Raw genomic sequence first — 17511 nt, 5'->3', positions numbered from 1 at the left:
GGATTCTTCTCACACATCATTTCATCAAACAAAATTAGAGCAAAGTAAAAGGGAAAGATTACATACAATAATAGTAATAATCACAATAAAAAGTGACAAAATAAATTAATACAATTATTTTCTTATACAACAACTTAAATGAGATGTGGAAACGACAACAGAAACAAATCAATTTACCCAAGGGAGCAAGGCCCCAATTGTTTTATTTTTTATAGTTGACAAGCATCTGGGTTATCTTGCTCAGTGGGTAGAGGGTTCGGCCAAACCATATCTAAAAATTGGACAATTGCTATTTGTATAGAAATTCTTGGGTTGGGAAAAAGTGTTTGCCATTTTTGGTACTGGGTTAAGTGATTCTGAAACACTAGTTTGTCTTTGAAGCATCTGCTTCGTGCCCCACTCACTGCTTCGCAGTCTACCAATAGATGTTGTGCAATTTCTATTTGATTTATATTTTGACAATATGAGAGAATGTCTCGTGACTTATTCAACTGACAACACTGCAATCAACTACCTAGAGCCCAGAAAACATCAATTCTGGGCTCATGCTAAAAGGTTTGCACAGGGTATCATGAAACCTTGCACCCACCATAATTACTGGAATGTTTGTCTTTTTTCAACCGTGGTGCAACGTTCCGATGATCTCTCCCAACCGAGAATCAAATGTCTTTGTCTTAGATGTGGAAATGTATATGCCATCTTTTCTAAAGTTATATATACTGATTGGGGTCTCTTAATAGCGCAGCCAGGCGCTGTAGTATTGCTTGAGTAACCTCTTTTAATGGAACATCTCATTTAAATACTTCCGTTTCCTGTATCTGTTTTTTTCCACTTCAGGATGCACTGACAAATTTGGTCAAGAGATCCCAAATCCACTTTGTCCATTGTGTTGTTCCAAGATCAGGGGTTGATGGGTGTGACTGGAAGATATCACACCCCTGCAGAGCAGGAGCAGAAGTGGAAACCCTAAAGACTGCAATTGATGTTCCAACCGTGAGGACGCAACTATTTGGGGCGCAGTTGCTGGATGCATTGCGCCTGTTCAGGATAGGTGGGTATATGCTCCTGCTAACTGGAAACTGTAAGATGCACAATATCAAGTTAAGACAAATTAATAGTGATGGCTTTATGCTAATGATTTCCTCCTCGCATAAAAAAACATTCTTAAAAGAATCCGTTACGGTTTTCTTCTCTTTGTTTAACTTGCTCTTGCCTAAATCATATGGCTTTTTTTACTTTGAATTCATTGTTTTGTAGGGAACAGTAGGAAATGACCATTTGGTATACCAGTTCGCAATTCTCATCTCGTTGTATGTTTACACTAGGCCAAAGTAAAATCACACAGTGGCACAATATTGATTTATCTCTTGTGGGGCATAGTTATTCTTTCTCCATCAGCATCAATTAAATGCCAATATTATTGCAACATTTTAATTTTGAGTTTGAATTCCAGTACTTTATTTGGAAATTAATCTTTAAAGGTGTAAAATAGAAACATGCAAGGAATAGATTAAATCATATTATAAGCAATTTCTTTCCTCCCAATCCTTTATATAAGGCACATTAATATAAAGTAAATCATTCGTTAAATCATGAGTTTTACATATGAAAGAATAATCATTGCCCAACTAAGAACCTATTAATTAATGTTGCAAGGGGAAGCGGCCCCATTCTAAAATGAATAAGCAATGTCCAGTATTGCTGTTCTCCAACGAGTGCAAAGAGAAGGTAGACACTGTCTGAGTCCAGTTTTAAAATCATACAACTTGCATATTTTGATTCATTTTTTGCATTAACTGAAAAATATATGTAGTGATGGTACACATCATTAGCCTTCAAAGTCCACAGACAGATGTTGCAGAGTGAATTGATTTGTAAAAGAAAGTCACAGCACAGATCATTCTCAAAACGAAAAAAAAAGAAACATTTAATTGGCTGAAGCATCACAATGAATTGGATGTTGGCATGGCATTGCTTTCTTATCTTAAAAGGCCTATAAACTCCTTCTCCTGGAAGTAGGGGTCACAAGAGGTTGGGAACAGTATACATTCTGAGAGTTGCATTTAACAGAAACAAAGGAGAAAGACTAGATTATGTTCACATATAACCATTCGGTTGGGTGCAAACAGTCTTAAGGTGTGGTTTGCAAAGGTAGCGGGCGCCCCTCTCTCGACAGAACAAGGCCTGATAACCTGTTCAGTGGTTATTAAGCACTTGAGAGTTCGCAGCCACTGTCTTAAGGTGTGCCCTGCAAGTTTCTTAACTGTTCAACTGTTTCTCGGACTCCTACTGAGGCTTCTTTTAAAGAAAGCAGACACAGTGCGAATTTCAAAAACTTTCCAGCTGTAGATTTCAATTCTTCAACTGTATCTAGGGCAAATTCTTGTACAACTAAAATACAAATTTCAGCAAATCATGTTTGTATATGTGGTGCAAAATTGCACTGCACCAGACCTCATGACCTGTCCGAACATGGGCCATATTCAATAGCAGATGTTTAGACAGTTTCTGAACATTAACAAAGACAAGTAGATGTTTAATACATGTATATTATGATAATTTCAAGCATACATTTAGCATGTTAGAAAACTTAAACAGAGATGTGAAATTCTTTGTAAACTGGCTGTATAGCATAGATGGCTGAATGGAAACCCGCGGAGTTATTAAAGCAAACAAGTTTGAAACCCCTTCAATGGGAATTGTTCATCCTTTAAATGTTTATAAAGGGCTATTTATATTGCATTTCTATATGCAATGCTATAGCTCTACAATACACAACAGGCAACAAAGTGATGGGCTAAGGAAAAGGTGAGTTATGGGAATTAAATCAAGCAAGTTTAAACGTTGTGCTTGAAGGTTAGGAGGTTATGTGTTTGGTGTAGATCTTCGGGAAGCGAGATCCACAGGTTGGCAGTGGGACAGAAAGGCCTTTCGCTCAAGATCTGTTGAATCAGAAAACACTGACAATCCTTTGTTGCGAGACTGGAGTGGACATGATGTGGTGTACCGTTTAACACTGTCCTTCTGATACAAAGATGCCGACCCTGTATAGGGCTTCATGTGCCTACATTAGCACTTTGTCCATATTGTCAGCCCTAATATGAAGTCCGGACAGTATACAGCGGGTGAGTGATATGTGAGCTGATCTAGAGATGTTCACTACAACATTTGCAGTAGAGCTCTACAAAATCTGAAGGCAAAGTTTGGTTGGAGGCCACAGTGAACACAATATTGTAGTTCTTCAGTATGGAACCAATGTTTGCACATGTGATAGTGACATGCTGTAGTAGTAGTACAGTGGTGCTCAATAATGGAGGGTTTTAATTGCAATAATCCCATCGGATGATAGTTTGTAGTGCTAATGATGGTTCCTACATGGCTGCTTATGGGCAGAGTTGAGTTAAAATTGAACCCTAGGATTTTAGACGTGCTCTGGGAAGAGATAACAGAAGAGTGGTGTATGTTATTTTGGTTGAGTCTTAGTCAGCTGTGAAACAGTTCAATTGTTAGAGCTCTCATACTTTGGTGTATTTAACTTCTTGAAGTTATTTAATGTGAGCATGGTTGTTACATTGGACAATCTTTGGCAGCAGGAGGTTATGCAGGGGCATCATATATATATTAACACACATTATCCAACAGTTTTCACTTTTGTGTAGGTATGGAACAGTCATTTACAAAGTGTGGTCATAATGGTTCTGTCTGGCCATAAGATGGCAACAGCTGGAGAATGGTGTGAGTACAATGGGCCTCATTACAAGTATGGCAGTAAGGCAACAACGCGGGTGCCGGACCCGGATGCGAGTTTGGAGGTAGCCTTGCTGGTAAAACCGGCAAGGCTAACTTCAACCTCGCAATGAGGCCCAGTTTGTCTCTACATACCGGTGTGCAGTGCACATACAAGTGGAACAAAAAACTAAATTTTGTCAATGCACTGATTCACAAAAGTGATTGTTTGTGCCTGCATAATGCATGTGTGGCGCCTGAGAGGGAGGGACTGGCATAGCTCCCATTTGCCATTTGCATAGATTGCACATTTAATATTTATTGTATAATTAAAAGTAATGTCTGTTGAATACATTATTATTGAAAGTACATTTTCTATTTTGCTGTCAGCTTAAATGCTTCTTGACAGTACTGAATGAGGATTTGTTTTTTCCTATATGCACCAGGGTCCTACTGCCTTTGTGTAATGTTGTATATGTACCCAATGCGGAAGGGCCCCACTTGACTGGGTGTGCCCCATTTGTTTATATAACATTGATAAACACGGACACCCCAAAACGTGTGCCACTTTTAACAACAAGTTCCTTCAGCCGACCTTCTGACTCTCCAACCGCACGCTCATGCATGTAACGTTTCACATCATACCAACAACACGTATACATACGTTCACACACACTTACATCCAACACACTAGCAACACACATTACAACTTACTGTTTCCCCAGTTTCCACCACAAAATGTTTACCACACAGAGCCTGCTCTGAGATTCCAGTTCCAATAATCAGCCTGGTAATCCAACGCATGTGCCAAACAGCTCACAAAATGTGGGCAAAATTCTACTCTAAACAGACCTGAAGAGCAAGCACATCATAACAAATAAACAAGCATACATCTACATTTTGAAAATAATACACTGGCTGCCTCAGAGACAAACCCCCTGCTATTCAAAACATTTGCTCCAAACCAACACACAATGTCTAAACAAAAATGGTATGACCCAAACAAATGACACGTTATTGGCTAATGATAGGGATTCCCCATAAGTACCAATGATTGTTTTACATAATCCCACATCCCAAAAACTGAACAAACCTCCTATCAAGGGCATAATTCAATAAAAAAAAATAATAGCAATAGATTTGTTGTGGCTGAAGAAAAATGTATTGGCAAATAATGGGGCAATACAAAGGAACATTGGGCCTCATTACAACCCTGGCGTTGGACCATGGTCCATGCCGGATTCCGCCATGGTGGATGGCAGATTTACCGCCCCATTCCAAGGTTGGCGGGGTGGTAAATCCCCATTCACCATGGCCCCTTCCCCATTCCCATTTTTGGCCCATAGGGCTCAATGGGAATGGGGAAGGCGCCAATTACGGCACCGTAAATTACGGTGCCGTAATTAGCACCAAGGTCCCTTAGCGGGTTGGACTTTAACGCCTGCAAAAAGCAGGCGTTAAAGTGTGAATCGGGCGTTAAGGGTTTAATGGCGCCGCAGCCTTTTACGGCGCTGTTAACCCCTTAACGCCAGGGTTGTAATGAGGCCCATAATCCAGTGCAAACCACAAGACACATGTTTCCTGTGGCATTATTCAAAAACTGTCCTTTAGGAAAACAAAAAAACACTAAGTCTTTTGACATTTCTTACAACAAGGTCATCCTTTATTCCTGACATGATGACCAAGCACCATGTCACAAATATCCAAGACCCAAGACTCACCCGTCAGTAAAAGTACTGGTACATGTCCACTGCAATCTTCATCAAATGTAAACTCTATATACAATGTTCTTTTGTTCAAAAGATGAAAAAAGGTTGACAAAGTTAAAAAGCACCGAAAGCATACATTAAACAAAACAATTTGATATAAATACAAATACATTAATGACAATATACTTGGTGATCCAAACAACATTCATGAAAACAGTCATGCCACTATGCATGAAACATCATGTCATCTATACGCTTGAATGTCTATATGACACCAGAAACAGTAATCTCTCTACACCTGGATCAACATTTCATCCATAAAATATCTAAGAGGCTAGAAAGTGATCATTTCCTTTCACTTTTAAAACATCCCTTACTCGTGCTTTTTCAAAAACCCAAACAAATCCAAGGGTATGCCTGTGCTACCCACCGCACCTTATGCTGGAACCCTAATAATGCTTCCCACTTATTTGAGTCATACCCGAACAATCTAGCCTCTTATCGAAAATTGTTAATCTTGAGTGGCTGACCCCGGTAGCACTAAGGGGACACTATGAGGAATGGAAGGAGTTTTGCACACCCTCACTGGATACGTTGAGGCCAAAACAAGGGCAAGTTGAACTCTGTTTAGAAAAGGCTGGTCCCACTCCCTCTGTAGGATAGCAAATAATAAGCTCTTAACTGCTTTGAAAGCAGAACCCGTTGCTACTAAGACTATTGGAACATGATCAGAATGCCCACAAGCCATTAAAAATAGGAACACAAAGATTTAATCAATGATACCTTGAGTACACTTCTGGAAGTTCATGGAAGCATCCCGAGCAAAAAACGGGAAGAAATTCTGGAAAATCGTGAACAGGACAGGTAATGCCCTGCTCCTTCCTGGCAGAGGATTGGGTGAATCTTTACTCAGACAGTTCATTGACATCATTTAAGGATTTCTTTCAGGCACCATTTACCCACGAAAGTAGCTTCCCATTGTCTCCCCATCTGGGGTCGACAAACTGTAACATGGGTTTTGGATGGGATTACGTATTGAAGTCAAGCAAAGCACAAAGAGAAGGTGAAGTCCCTAGGCCCGACAGAGCACCTGCAGATCTTTTCAAACATGACCAGCTTTTTTGGACGGTCATCCTGTTTAACATCTTTACAATCCTGCCAGCGACAAACATTATTCCAAACTGCAGGAAAGATGCCATTCTGTGTCAAATCTACAAGAAAGGTCATAACACATTTTGCGCTATGTCTCTTTTAGAGAGCACTGTTTTAGAAAAGAATGAGCATACATATTTGTACTATTTTAGCAACTGGGTGGAATCACATCATATTCTATCTGACTCAGCCATTGGTATTCTGCTGTATCTTAGTACTAATCATTCAATGTTTCTCATTTTAGCCGGGGGGAAAAAAAGTGGGTGGACTCTATCCACTCGCGTGTACCCTCGACTTGAGCCCTGGGCACGACACATAGAGCCCTGATTAACCCACTCTCCTTTGACTCTGTCCCCACATATAACAGCACGGTTAGTTCCCCCAACTCGCAACAACACACACAAAAGTGAACTAGAAAAAATAAACAAATAGTCAAAACAGCAAAACATTATGTACCTGCAGAAATAGGACACCAAATAGATATGAAAGCGTTTCCTTCCTACTTACAAAACTACATAACAGAGTAACAAAAGGGACACACAAATGTAAAAAGTCGTGATGCAGATCAAAACATATCAGTAATAAAAAATAATCACGCTACAAAAATCACATGTACCATTCCCACCACAAACTAATACATAAAGATGTCAGGTACTCATTATGCAGTCACAAACACAATGTTACACTGGCCCCAATATAATAATCCTACCCTATATGAATACAACGGATCAAAGTCCCAGAGTAAATAAACACGTAATGCAACCCCACATAAATGCATCTACAATTTCTATGAGCCAAAATTACTGCACAGATACACATTTAGTAATTCTAAAATAATAGGCTAACCTCACATTACTCCCCTGCCCAAAAGCCACATATCATTGCACAACATGTTCACAATTTTTCTAAAGCCCACCTACAAAGCATCATCAGTACCTAAATTATAATATATTTCACAAAGACAAACATTACTACTTTCCCAAAGAAATTATAATGAATAAACAGCACATTTTAAAGTCACTCGTTAAGGCTCATCTTACATCTGTCCTTAAGTCCACATGCCAAAAGACCACATGCGTCTTTGTACAAGTATTAAAAGGAGATACCTACCAATATAAAGGTAGATAAAATCAATAATCGATAATCAATAAAGACACAAAATCAAAGAAATTGAGTATTTAGTAAGTGCACAAGAATACCCAGCATTATTCAAACAAGAATTGGCCGGGAAAACTCAAAAAAACATTCTCAACGTTACAATGTAAAACACAAGCTTTTAAGACCAAAAGAAGTCACACAAGGTATCATAGTTAGTGATAAGGAAACGTCTTCGAACATTGGTTAAGGGAAAATAGTACCTATATATCTTATACTTGATGGCTACTACTATTGGCTCCTGAGGTCAGTTTACTAAAAAGTGTTTACGCTCTACTCGGCTACCTTATTGGTTGGCAACATGCTCTGGTGGCCAACTTGTCCGACACAGTCCTAATTGGCTGGCGGTTTGCTCAGCCGACTTTGGTCATCTTTAATACGATGCCAGGATGTGTGGTGGGGAAGGAGAGATGGGCTGACTGCGGTGATTCAGTTGAAATAAATCAATTCCCTTCCTATTCTCAGGCCTGAGACCTTCATCTGTCAATTTGCTTGTGGCCCTGACACTGCCCCTGTGTTTGGCTGCACCACGGAAATAGCAGGTACTAGTCGAGCGAGGAATACATTGTCCTTGTTGCGATCAAGTGTCATGGGACCACTACTTCAGACTTCATTTACAAATATTTGTTGAGTTTTCTGCTATGCTAACCCATATTTGATGATCTGTGTGTTTATTAGGAGGCTGATTGGCACGGTAGCCTTTTTCATCTGGAGATGAAAAGCTATCTGTATGTTTTTACTGCCACCCCAAAAATAAACCATTAACTTTATGAATTGCATGCTGTGTACTTCAGGGAAATCTTATCAGATTCCCCGTTGGGGCCCCCTGTTTCATAACCTTGATGCTCGGGTGTCTGTCTGGATTTGCAAGGCTTGAGACTGTCTGTGTAAAGCAGTTTTGATGTCAGGATTCAGTATTTCAGAATTAAGTCCATTCACAGATCATTCTAAAATGGTTGTACATTGGTTCACTCTCTCCATGTTAAAGTTCTTTGTGTCATGTGTATGTTCTTTGTGTCTCGTACGTTGCATGCTGTCATGCGTTTGGTCCCTGCCGATTTATGCTGCCATCTACTTCTATCTATATTCATGTCTATGCTACTTTTGTAATCCTATCTGGGTCTGCTCTTCCCTTTTTAAGCTTGTATGTGCCCTCTCTTTTTTTGCCCTACATTTTGTAACTCATCCTATGCTACTCTTTCTGACGGTTGGATTGTCCCTAATGTTTAAACTAATGATTTACATGTCATTAGTCATATTTGTCAGCTTATACATGTGTTCATCTCTGAGAACATCTGGGGGCGGTGCCACCTGGTGTTGATTTTATCTGCATCATGACACCAATCAAAAGTACGCTTGTTACTAAGACATTGGTAGATCACGTCAGATCACTATACATTTCATTGATGGAGTTCCAGAGCAATCTAACTATGACAAATTGTATTATGCCTCGCAGGAGTACAAGGATGTGTAGGGTTAAAATGGTCCACTCGGCCCTCACACTTCTACAAAAAAGAACACAACACTATGATAACGGTAAAACAGGGACAATCAAGAGATATACCTCCTTCAACTTTTATGTTAATGTGGGCTCAGGGAAGGCGATACTCTCAAGTGTGAAGGTGAACCAGTAGGGGCCAAAACAATACAGTATCACAATCCAAAATAAAGGGAATGTCCAAGCAAGGCTCTATAAATATATAAACACTGGAATAAAATATAACATCTGCAAGTATAACAAAAAGTGATTACTATTCAAAACCCCTCCCCAAAGGGAAAAACAGAGAAGATGCAACATCAGACTGGATAAAGTAGCACTCTGAGTGTAGTTCCAGGGGTGGTAGGTAAAGTACTGCCATAGAAACGATATTGAGTTCAAAACAGGGGCAATAGTGACCTAAGCAGTCTAGAGGGTTCCATTAGACTTTAGGGGCAGTTGAGTGTCATAGTACCTGGATTTAATTCTTGGTGTCGAACAATAGTGCAAGCTGATCAGGTTCAGTTTAGGCATATAGAGTTGTTGATGCCCTGGCAGCAAGAAGGCATTGAGTAAGGTTGAATGTGGGTGCTCTGTGTGATCGAATGGTGACAGTTCAATGATGCAGGTCAGGTGGTCCCATGAATGATTCACAGTTGGCAAGGCTGGATTCGAATTTGGCCACTGGGAGGGGTAGGCGAGTGATGCTGCTCCAGCGGTTCGAGTCGGCAGTCAACAGCCTTTGAAGTGGTGATCGATGGTGCATCAATGTGTTATCAGATACGCAGCTATTCTTGGGCTAGCTGCACTGAGCCATGGTTGTAAACCCTGGTTAGAGTCAGAGAGTGACAAGCCAGTGAGCCAGTAGGAGTTCTGGTGTTGAGCAGTTACTTCAGACCTAGGAAGTGATTTGCTTTGGTAGGACATGCTACAGTGTTGAGCTAGTTTAGATACAGTGTAATAGTTCAGCTGGTTCGAGGAATGCAGACACCAGAACCTTCCCTATTGTTCACGATGCGGGTAACACAGAGTAACCAGTACGGTTCGATAGAACAGGGCTCTTCCAGCTTATTAGAACCATTGCAGAGTGGTTGGAGCTGGTTCACAGCACTGGTCAATCACGTTGTGTCCTGGGCGTGGTTAGGGGATAGACCTTTCTTTGGTCTTGGACAGCTCCTTCTTCACCTCAGGCTGAGGGCTTTGGACAGTGTAACAATCCCAAATGGAGGTCTAATGAGAATAGTCATAATATCTCTTTGGCCTTAAAGGCTCCTTGAAGAACTGAGGGAATTTGGCTGAAGGGGTGTGAAACTTCTTCTTTTAAAGGCACAAGCTCTCAGGTGATTGGTCTAAAGCTAGCCTGCTTTAGTGGACCAATCCCTGCTCCTGGCTGGAGTCGACTTTTCCCTGTTTATCCCACACTCAAAGTGCTTTGCTCTGAATGAAGTGGAGGAGCCTGAAAGAGAAAGAGAGACAGTGAGAAACAAGATGTTGGAAAGCTTCTTTCAGTATCCTGCCTCCTTCTCTCCTACTGACATAAAACACCTTTAGACATGCAGCACCCTGCTGTGAGGCTACTCCTTCTTCATGGGTATGCTCCTTTGATACTGCCTGCTGTGCAGCTGTCTCTAGGGGAAGGTGCTGCTAGCCCTCACAAAGAGAATCACAGTGTGGCTGGGTCCTCTGGGTTTCTGCCCTGCCGTGTGACAGTATAGGCTCGCCGGACCCCAATACACTTTCCTTCCAACAGCAGTGCTGCTTCACAGGAGCTGACACATATGCAATATCAATTGGGAAGTGGCGGCCATGGCCATGAGTAGTGCCATGCACTATGCTTAAACTCGGGCTTAGCTTATTTTTTGATATTACCCTGCCACCAACATGGGGTATTCATGATCATTGTAGTTTGGGTAAAGGGGGCATATTTGAAATGTTGCCCCTGTGCTGCAGTGACTTTGCTATCTCTGCGGTAGCCGAATGGGCATCTTGGGACTTTTGAACATGCTCTGCACCACAAGCAGAGCGGTTGCTGTGGATCAGGCTACTGATGCAGCAGGGTACAAGAACACTATGCTTTTGGCATGGAGTTGAGAAAAGGGGGATCTTGTTAGTAGATTACCCCTTTGGAAAAGGAATTACATGTGTAAGGGAGAATTCTCATTAGTTTGCTAATTCCCTTCAACCTTAGAGACCCCCAGCTCGTTTGCTGGACTTTAGGACTTTTTCTCACTCTCTCATGTGTTTTGACCTGAGTTGGATTATATGTTCCCTTTGTTTTTGGGGTCTGACAAACTCCATAGGCATCTACTTTTTGTATGGTGACACACTGCATCTTCAGTGCAGTGTTACAGATAAATCCTTTAGATTTCTCATAAGGTTTAAATACCTATTATTGTATTTTGCCTTTGGCGTGCTTCAATACTGAAACCCGCCTCTTGCTCCAGTGTGTCTGGAAGGGCAGGAAGTGAGGGAGGTTCCCGAAACTCCCCCGTCCTCCCTCTTGTCCCCATGACTCAGGCCCAGGAACCCAGGATCTGCATCGCTGCAACCAGACAGAAGCCAGCTAGACCACTCTTCTTCTACCCAAAGGTACTGTTCTGACTTGGGGTACTTACCTCAGTGTCTTGAGCTTCGCTCTTCTCAGATGAGTCAATAATTCACCAATAGTGAATTCCCTTCCATGTTATGTTTTATAAACCGTATATACATGGATCATTCACAAAATATTACTTACACACGAATGCAACAATACCCAAAAGTTCATACTCTTCTCCTTCCGAAAACAATATGCACAAATAAAGAAACAATATGAAACAGAGGTAGAGCAATAAATGGCTATGTTGTGCAATGTATACAATGAACCACACAACACACACGCATTCACCAACACATACACATGAACAAACATACACACACACACACTTGCACATACTCGGAAGAAACAACACCATCTACAATAACACAATTCCACAAACACTCATCCTGCTCACATTTGTTCTGCAAAGGAACCCTTTGCAGAACAAAAACATTACATATAAAAACATGAGAGTAAGGAATGCAACCTGTGATGAAAACCGGCTCTCACATAACTGTGTTTAATTAGCCATGGCTGTACTGAAGATTATGCCACTTCAAGGGCATCAGACTTGGAGCAAATTTGACAGGACCCACAGTGCCATACACAAAGCCTCTGGTGCCAGAGCCATGAGGCAGATGTGAACATATGTGTGTTGCATATGCCAACCTAACACATATGTACATACACACACACACCATACTCATACATTCATCATTCACAAACAAAAGGTTGCCACTTGCCACTTATAAGATTTATGTTGCAGTATGTTTGCATCAGAAAGTCTAGGTGATTACAGCAACACTGAAGCAGGGAAGTCAAAGACTGTTAACAAAATATGAGGCATGCACCACATCATACATATAACGTCACTTTAAACATTGTTCACGCTGAACACCAGCATCATCGTTCTACGGAATGCACATCATCATAAAGTCCAACAACACAGGCACCACCTAAAACAGTCCAGCACTTAAGAAAAACAATGCCACTATTACTACTACTACTACTACTAATAATAATAATAATGATACCAACCATTTACAAAATATTATAAAGCATAGCACTTTATGCCATATTCCTCCAACTTCTAAGCAATGTCATTATTGATCTCACTATTATCCACTCATGGCATTCAATTTATTTACCTCGGGAGTATGGGGTGAAAGGTTAATACTGCCTGACTTTAATATCATCATAGCCACCCTTCATGTTGGGGGTAGGAAATGTGATGCACTTGATGGCCTTTAAGGGGGGTTGGGAATGGTGTAGCACTCTCTTGCTAGCCTGTCCATTTGCACAGATGTTTTATTAGGATATCCCCAGCACTCTGAAGATCATAGGGAAACCATCCCAAAGCGCTTGTATTCCTTTGAGGACAGACTGTTAATTACACCGGGAAGATGTATTAAGATTGCCCCTCTTGTGCTTAAAAGACCTGTCAGGATAGTTTGCCACTGCACATCAGTTTCTTGATACTAGCTCGGTTATAAAGCTTACAATGACGGGAGGAACAGCCATGAGGTTGTACCTAGATATGCGGGTGGCTGGGCATTGCAACTGGTAGATAACAAATGCAGGTCAGCATTAAGATATATCTTGATAACCCTTCATTGCAGTTATAACTTATAACTGCTGAGGTCAGCCACTCTAATGCACAGTGGATATATGCAGGAATCCTTGATATCTCACTTAGCAGACTCCTTTCACTAGCGTTTGTAGAACTTGGAAGATAGGTAGTGAGACTATAAAGTTAATCTGTTGATTGTGCTTAGAGAATCCCATTATCCTAGATTCTATGGCATCCTGTTCTGTCCCACCTAGAAGATGCTCTAGGACATCCAGTCTATTATTGCACTTGATATACTTGAGGGTAGTCTGTCCATAGTGCCAAGAAAAGTCTATGAAGGTAGCTGGCTTTTTCATCCCCACAGAAGACTGGATGAGACATCAACATCAATGAAAGCTCCATCTGAGCTTAATGTATGTTTAAAAGCACCACTTCGGTGGACATCTGCCACAGGCATGGCTATCCATCAACACACTATAGAATGCAGCTACGACTATGAGGAATTTGGTCTAACTGGTCACTTAACTGTCTTGCACTGAAACACCCTACTTGCCTCAACACTGCCATTAGAATACAGTGAAAACTACGACAAATCTCGGCCTGATTGGGTACATTTGGAGTCACTTGCACTAGCGCTCTTTTGTGACCTCCCTCAGCAACCGTCCACATGCCTAGCCTCTTGGGTTGCTTGTTGGAGCCAGCCCTCCTAAGTCTTAATCTTGATCAAATGCACACACACATCTTAAGTCTCCCATGAAAATCTTCCCATACATGGTCTTCGTTCCCCAAGGGTGGCAGTACCACAAAGCGTTTTTGAGGCAAGGCAAATGGGAAAATGTGTTATATAAATGACTAATACAATACAATACAATACACTACATATGTGAAGGCTGTCAATCATACCAAAATATGTACTGAAACATGAATTTGCTGGTGCAGAACTTGCAAATACAGTACATCAAACAAAATAGTGAAACATCACACCCACTTCACTTACGTGCAAGTTCTAAAGACATACATCAACATTGAATGTGCAACTTTATCCTTTAAAAAATAGTACCATTCAATAGCACTAAAAAAAACACCACTAACTAATTTAAAAGCACACATGAACCGGTTACCTGAATAAAAGTCAATCCAGAACCCAGACATCCCATCACCCAATCATACTGCACCTTATATCATCTCATAACAATTTGGGTTTACTTTTGGACTGTTTTAAAAGACAAACATCAGTGTTGTACAGCATATCAAAAAACATACCAGAACAATCTGCAACATTGCATAATATACAATTCAACACACACATTGCAATCCCACAGTGTATTAATACATACATTGAACCCTCATACACTGTAATACATTTGTGAATAAAAGCATGACACAATGGTTAAATAATCAAAGAGAAAATTCAGAGAACAATAGCACTGCATCACAAATGAGAGAAACGCATCAAGTAACATAATTTGATGCACTAATGTGGAATTTTTAATTTTAAAAAGAATATGTAAATTACTTAAATCAAATACAAGCAAAATGGTGACACTGGTGTTATAAATCCACTGCCAGAGAGTTCTCTTGTCCTCCGTGCAAGATTCAGATTATAAATACAAAAATCATCACATGTGACGTACTCTATATACAGTGGTAATCCTCCACCCGTATTGACTACTGCCTATGTACATGCTAATGATTACATATAGCACATTTTCCAATTGGTTCCACTGTCTTCTCACCCATCTTCACCACTTGTGGGTAACATCCTTGTCCATCTTGAGACACTGCAAGGTAATTGGGTATATTCAACTGGCAACACCCTCCTTTAATTCTAACCACGTGATGTGTACCTGGTTATCAACATGAACTCAGCAGTTGAGTTTGAGGTCAGTCCGGTCCCGACAAACAAAGCAGCCCTTTTTCTCACCCCAGACACGATGGCGCCCCATCATGCCCTCCGCACGGTATGGGCATCATTCTTGGCTCTCCCTGGCACAAAACATAGATCATGTTGTTCTCCACTTTTCCCTTTATCACTTCTACTCCCCGAGAGAAAACCTAGTGTCCCATTAATCAATCAAGTTCACAAAGGATTTAGGACCCATTTCCCTTCACATCTGGGAGTTCAAATAACTGGGGGGTGCTAGTGTCTTAAATCTGAGTTCATGTTATGGCACTCCAGGACCTCTGCCTCGCTTCCCAAGTATATGACCTTCATGCTGGGCCACAGGTCCTTGCCTGATCAGCTACACACATTCCTGCCTAATTGGTCAAAGGCCTAGCTTGTGCGGGTGTAGGTGCGTGTTTCTCGCAGTGCCTGGGAATCAAAATGTAATGGTCAAACAACAGATGGGGCGGAGTTATTCTGTGTTTTCAACATGGCCTGCGAGGATCAAGGCCTAATCTAAATGCAATGCTACATTATGTTCCAATTACCATGTATAATATGTATGTTATAAATGTTATGCAATTCTATTGTAAAACAACTGGCTAGTTCCCCCTTATGTGATTCCCCACTCCCTCCAGTCAGTCCGACCCGTGAAGCACCCGTGCCCCCTACACCATCCCACACCTATTCTCCATGTTTTAATATATTTTTCACAATCTAAATCATCTGCGAGGGGCGGCAACCTGCACATGCATCCGAACAACACGTGCTTGCTGGGATGGGTTTCTTAATATTAATTCAACAAGGATGGGAGCCTAAAGGCACATTTCAGCATGAGGTCTGAATATTAAGCTGTCTGTGTGTATGTGCCAGGCCAATATGCAGTGAGAATGGTTTGACTTTTCAAATTCATCTCTAGAATATGCATGCACAGAATGTAGGGCTGTGAACATGCTAGTTGTATGCATTTGCAAGCCACAGAGTTCATTTGCGCTGTATCTGCTAATCAATCACAGGATTCCCTGCTATCTAATTGCATATTTATGTATCAATGATTTCTTTTATTTTTTTCTGCCGGCCTAATTGTGTGTAATCCCTGTCTTCACAAGGATATGAAGATGGGAAGTTGATCTTTTTCCTAGTTTCATGGTTTTTGCACTTGCCTTTCACGTGGGTAGTTAATGTTCCCGCCAATTCTCATTGTGGCACACATTATTGCACACTATGTAAAGTGCATTCCTTGATAAGGTACATGCAGCAGAAAACAAACATAGATAACCACATGTGCAAAAGTGTATTAATGCTTCATTCGCCTGTCATTTGTGAAGTCGGAGTTGATGTAAACACACATCCCATGCAAGTCTTGCAACTCTGCTGGAGCATGCTGTTGACCCTTCAAAGTCCTCTTCCTCTCTGGTGTTGTGCTCCATCATCAGGATCGGGTCGGGTCTTTTTAGCACATACATCAGCACATGAATCAGCACAAGAATCAGCAGGAAAGTGGCTCTCGTGGTAGTATTAGCATTGCTGATATACTGCGCAGTGTACGCTAAAAGAGCTAGAAACTGCATGATCTGTTTCATGAGACACCATTGCATACAAGATATAAAGGACTATGCCCCATCCTTGTGTCACATCACACACACATTAATTGCTTTTTGGTATTCACGGAATCGTTGAGGCACATACAAAGCATAATTCACAGAACGTTTTCCAATGGGGTTTTTCATTGTAGAATGCTTCTGTGACTTAAGCCCCTATTGTTGAATTCCAATGGGTGGAAACATCGTGTATGAGGCCATGCTGGGGAAGGAACTGCAGTTTCCAGTCTTCTCAGCACTGCCTGGGCTTTGGCAGAAAGTCTGAAATGGCCATATGTTTTACGACAAATGGCCATTATGTTTATCACCTTCTCTTTTAAAAAAAAACAAAATAAAAAAAATCAGGTTCAAGCAGTGAGCAAAACATGGCACAGTGTAGTAATTGTCATCTTACATTGCATGCACAATGTGCCAACAAATGTTGCGTTTAGCAAACTGGCAGTGCACACTGCTTGGTCTAAGCCATACCAAACCTTAAGAATACGGTATACGTTCAACTGGCAATAGTGTGGACTGCCCCCCATTGTAAAAACACACTAATGTTTTCTGGGGTGCCTTGTTGACTTTGTGAAAAGAGTCTAGGTAATGTTTTTTTTTAAAGGATGTAAACCTATTGTTCAGTTAGGGATGCCTTCTCCACTAAGGGAAACGCACAAACAAG

At 41.0% G+C, this 17511-nt stretch overlaps 1 protein-coding gene across 1 annotated transcript in view; it reads left to right on the top strand.

Annotated features, from left to right (window-relative positions):
- Positions 1 to 17511, top strand: part of MYO18B (myosin XVIIIB) — a 1784667-nt gene that overhangs the window by 575986 nt on the left and 1191170 nt on the right. Inside the window, exon 20 of the mRNA XM_069620271.1 lies at positions 838 to 1051. Within this exon, the coding sequence (XP_069476372.1) occupies positions 838 to 1051 (214 nt within the window). The remainder of the gene's footprint in view (positions 1 to 837; positions 1052 to 17511) is intronic.

Source organism: Ambystoma mexicanum, chromosome 10 (assembly GCF_040938575.1).
Source record: "Ambystoma mexicanum isolate Mex_15411 chromosome 10, UKY_AmexF1_1, whole genome shotgun sequence".
Taxonomy (NCBI): Eukaryota; Metazoa; Chordata; class Amphibia; order Caudata; family Ambystomatidae; genus Ambystoma; species Ambystoma mexicanum.
Note: the sequence above shows the minus strand (reverse complement) of the source record. Positions and strands in the feature narration are given on the sequence as shown.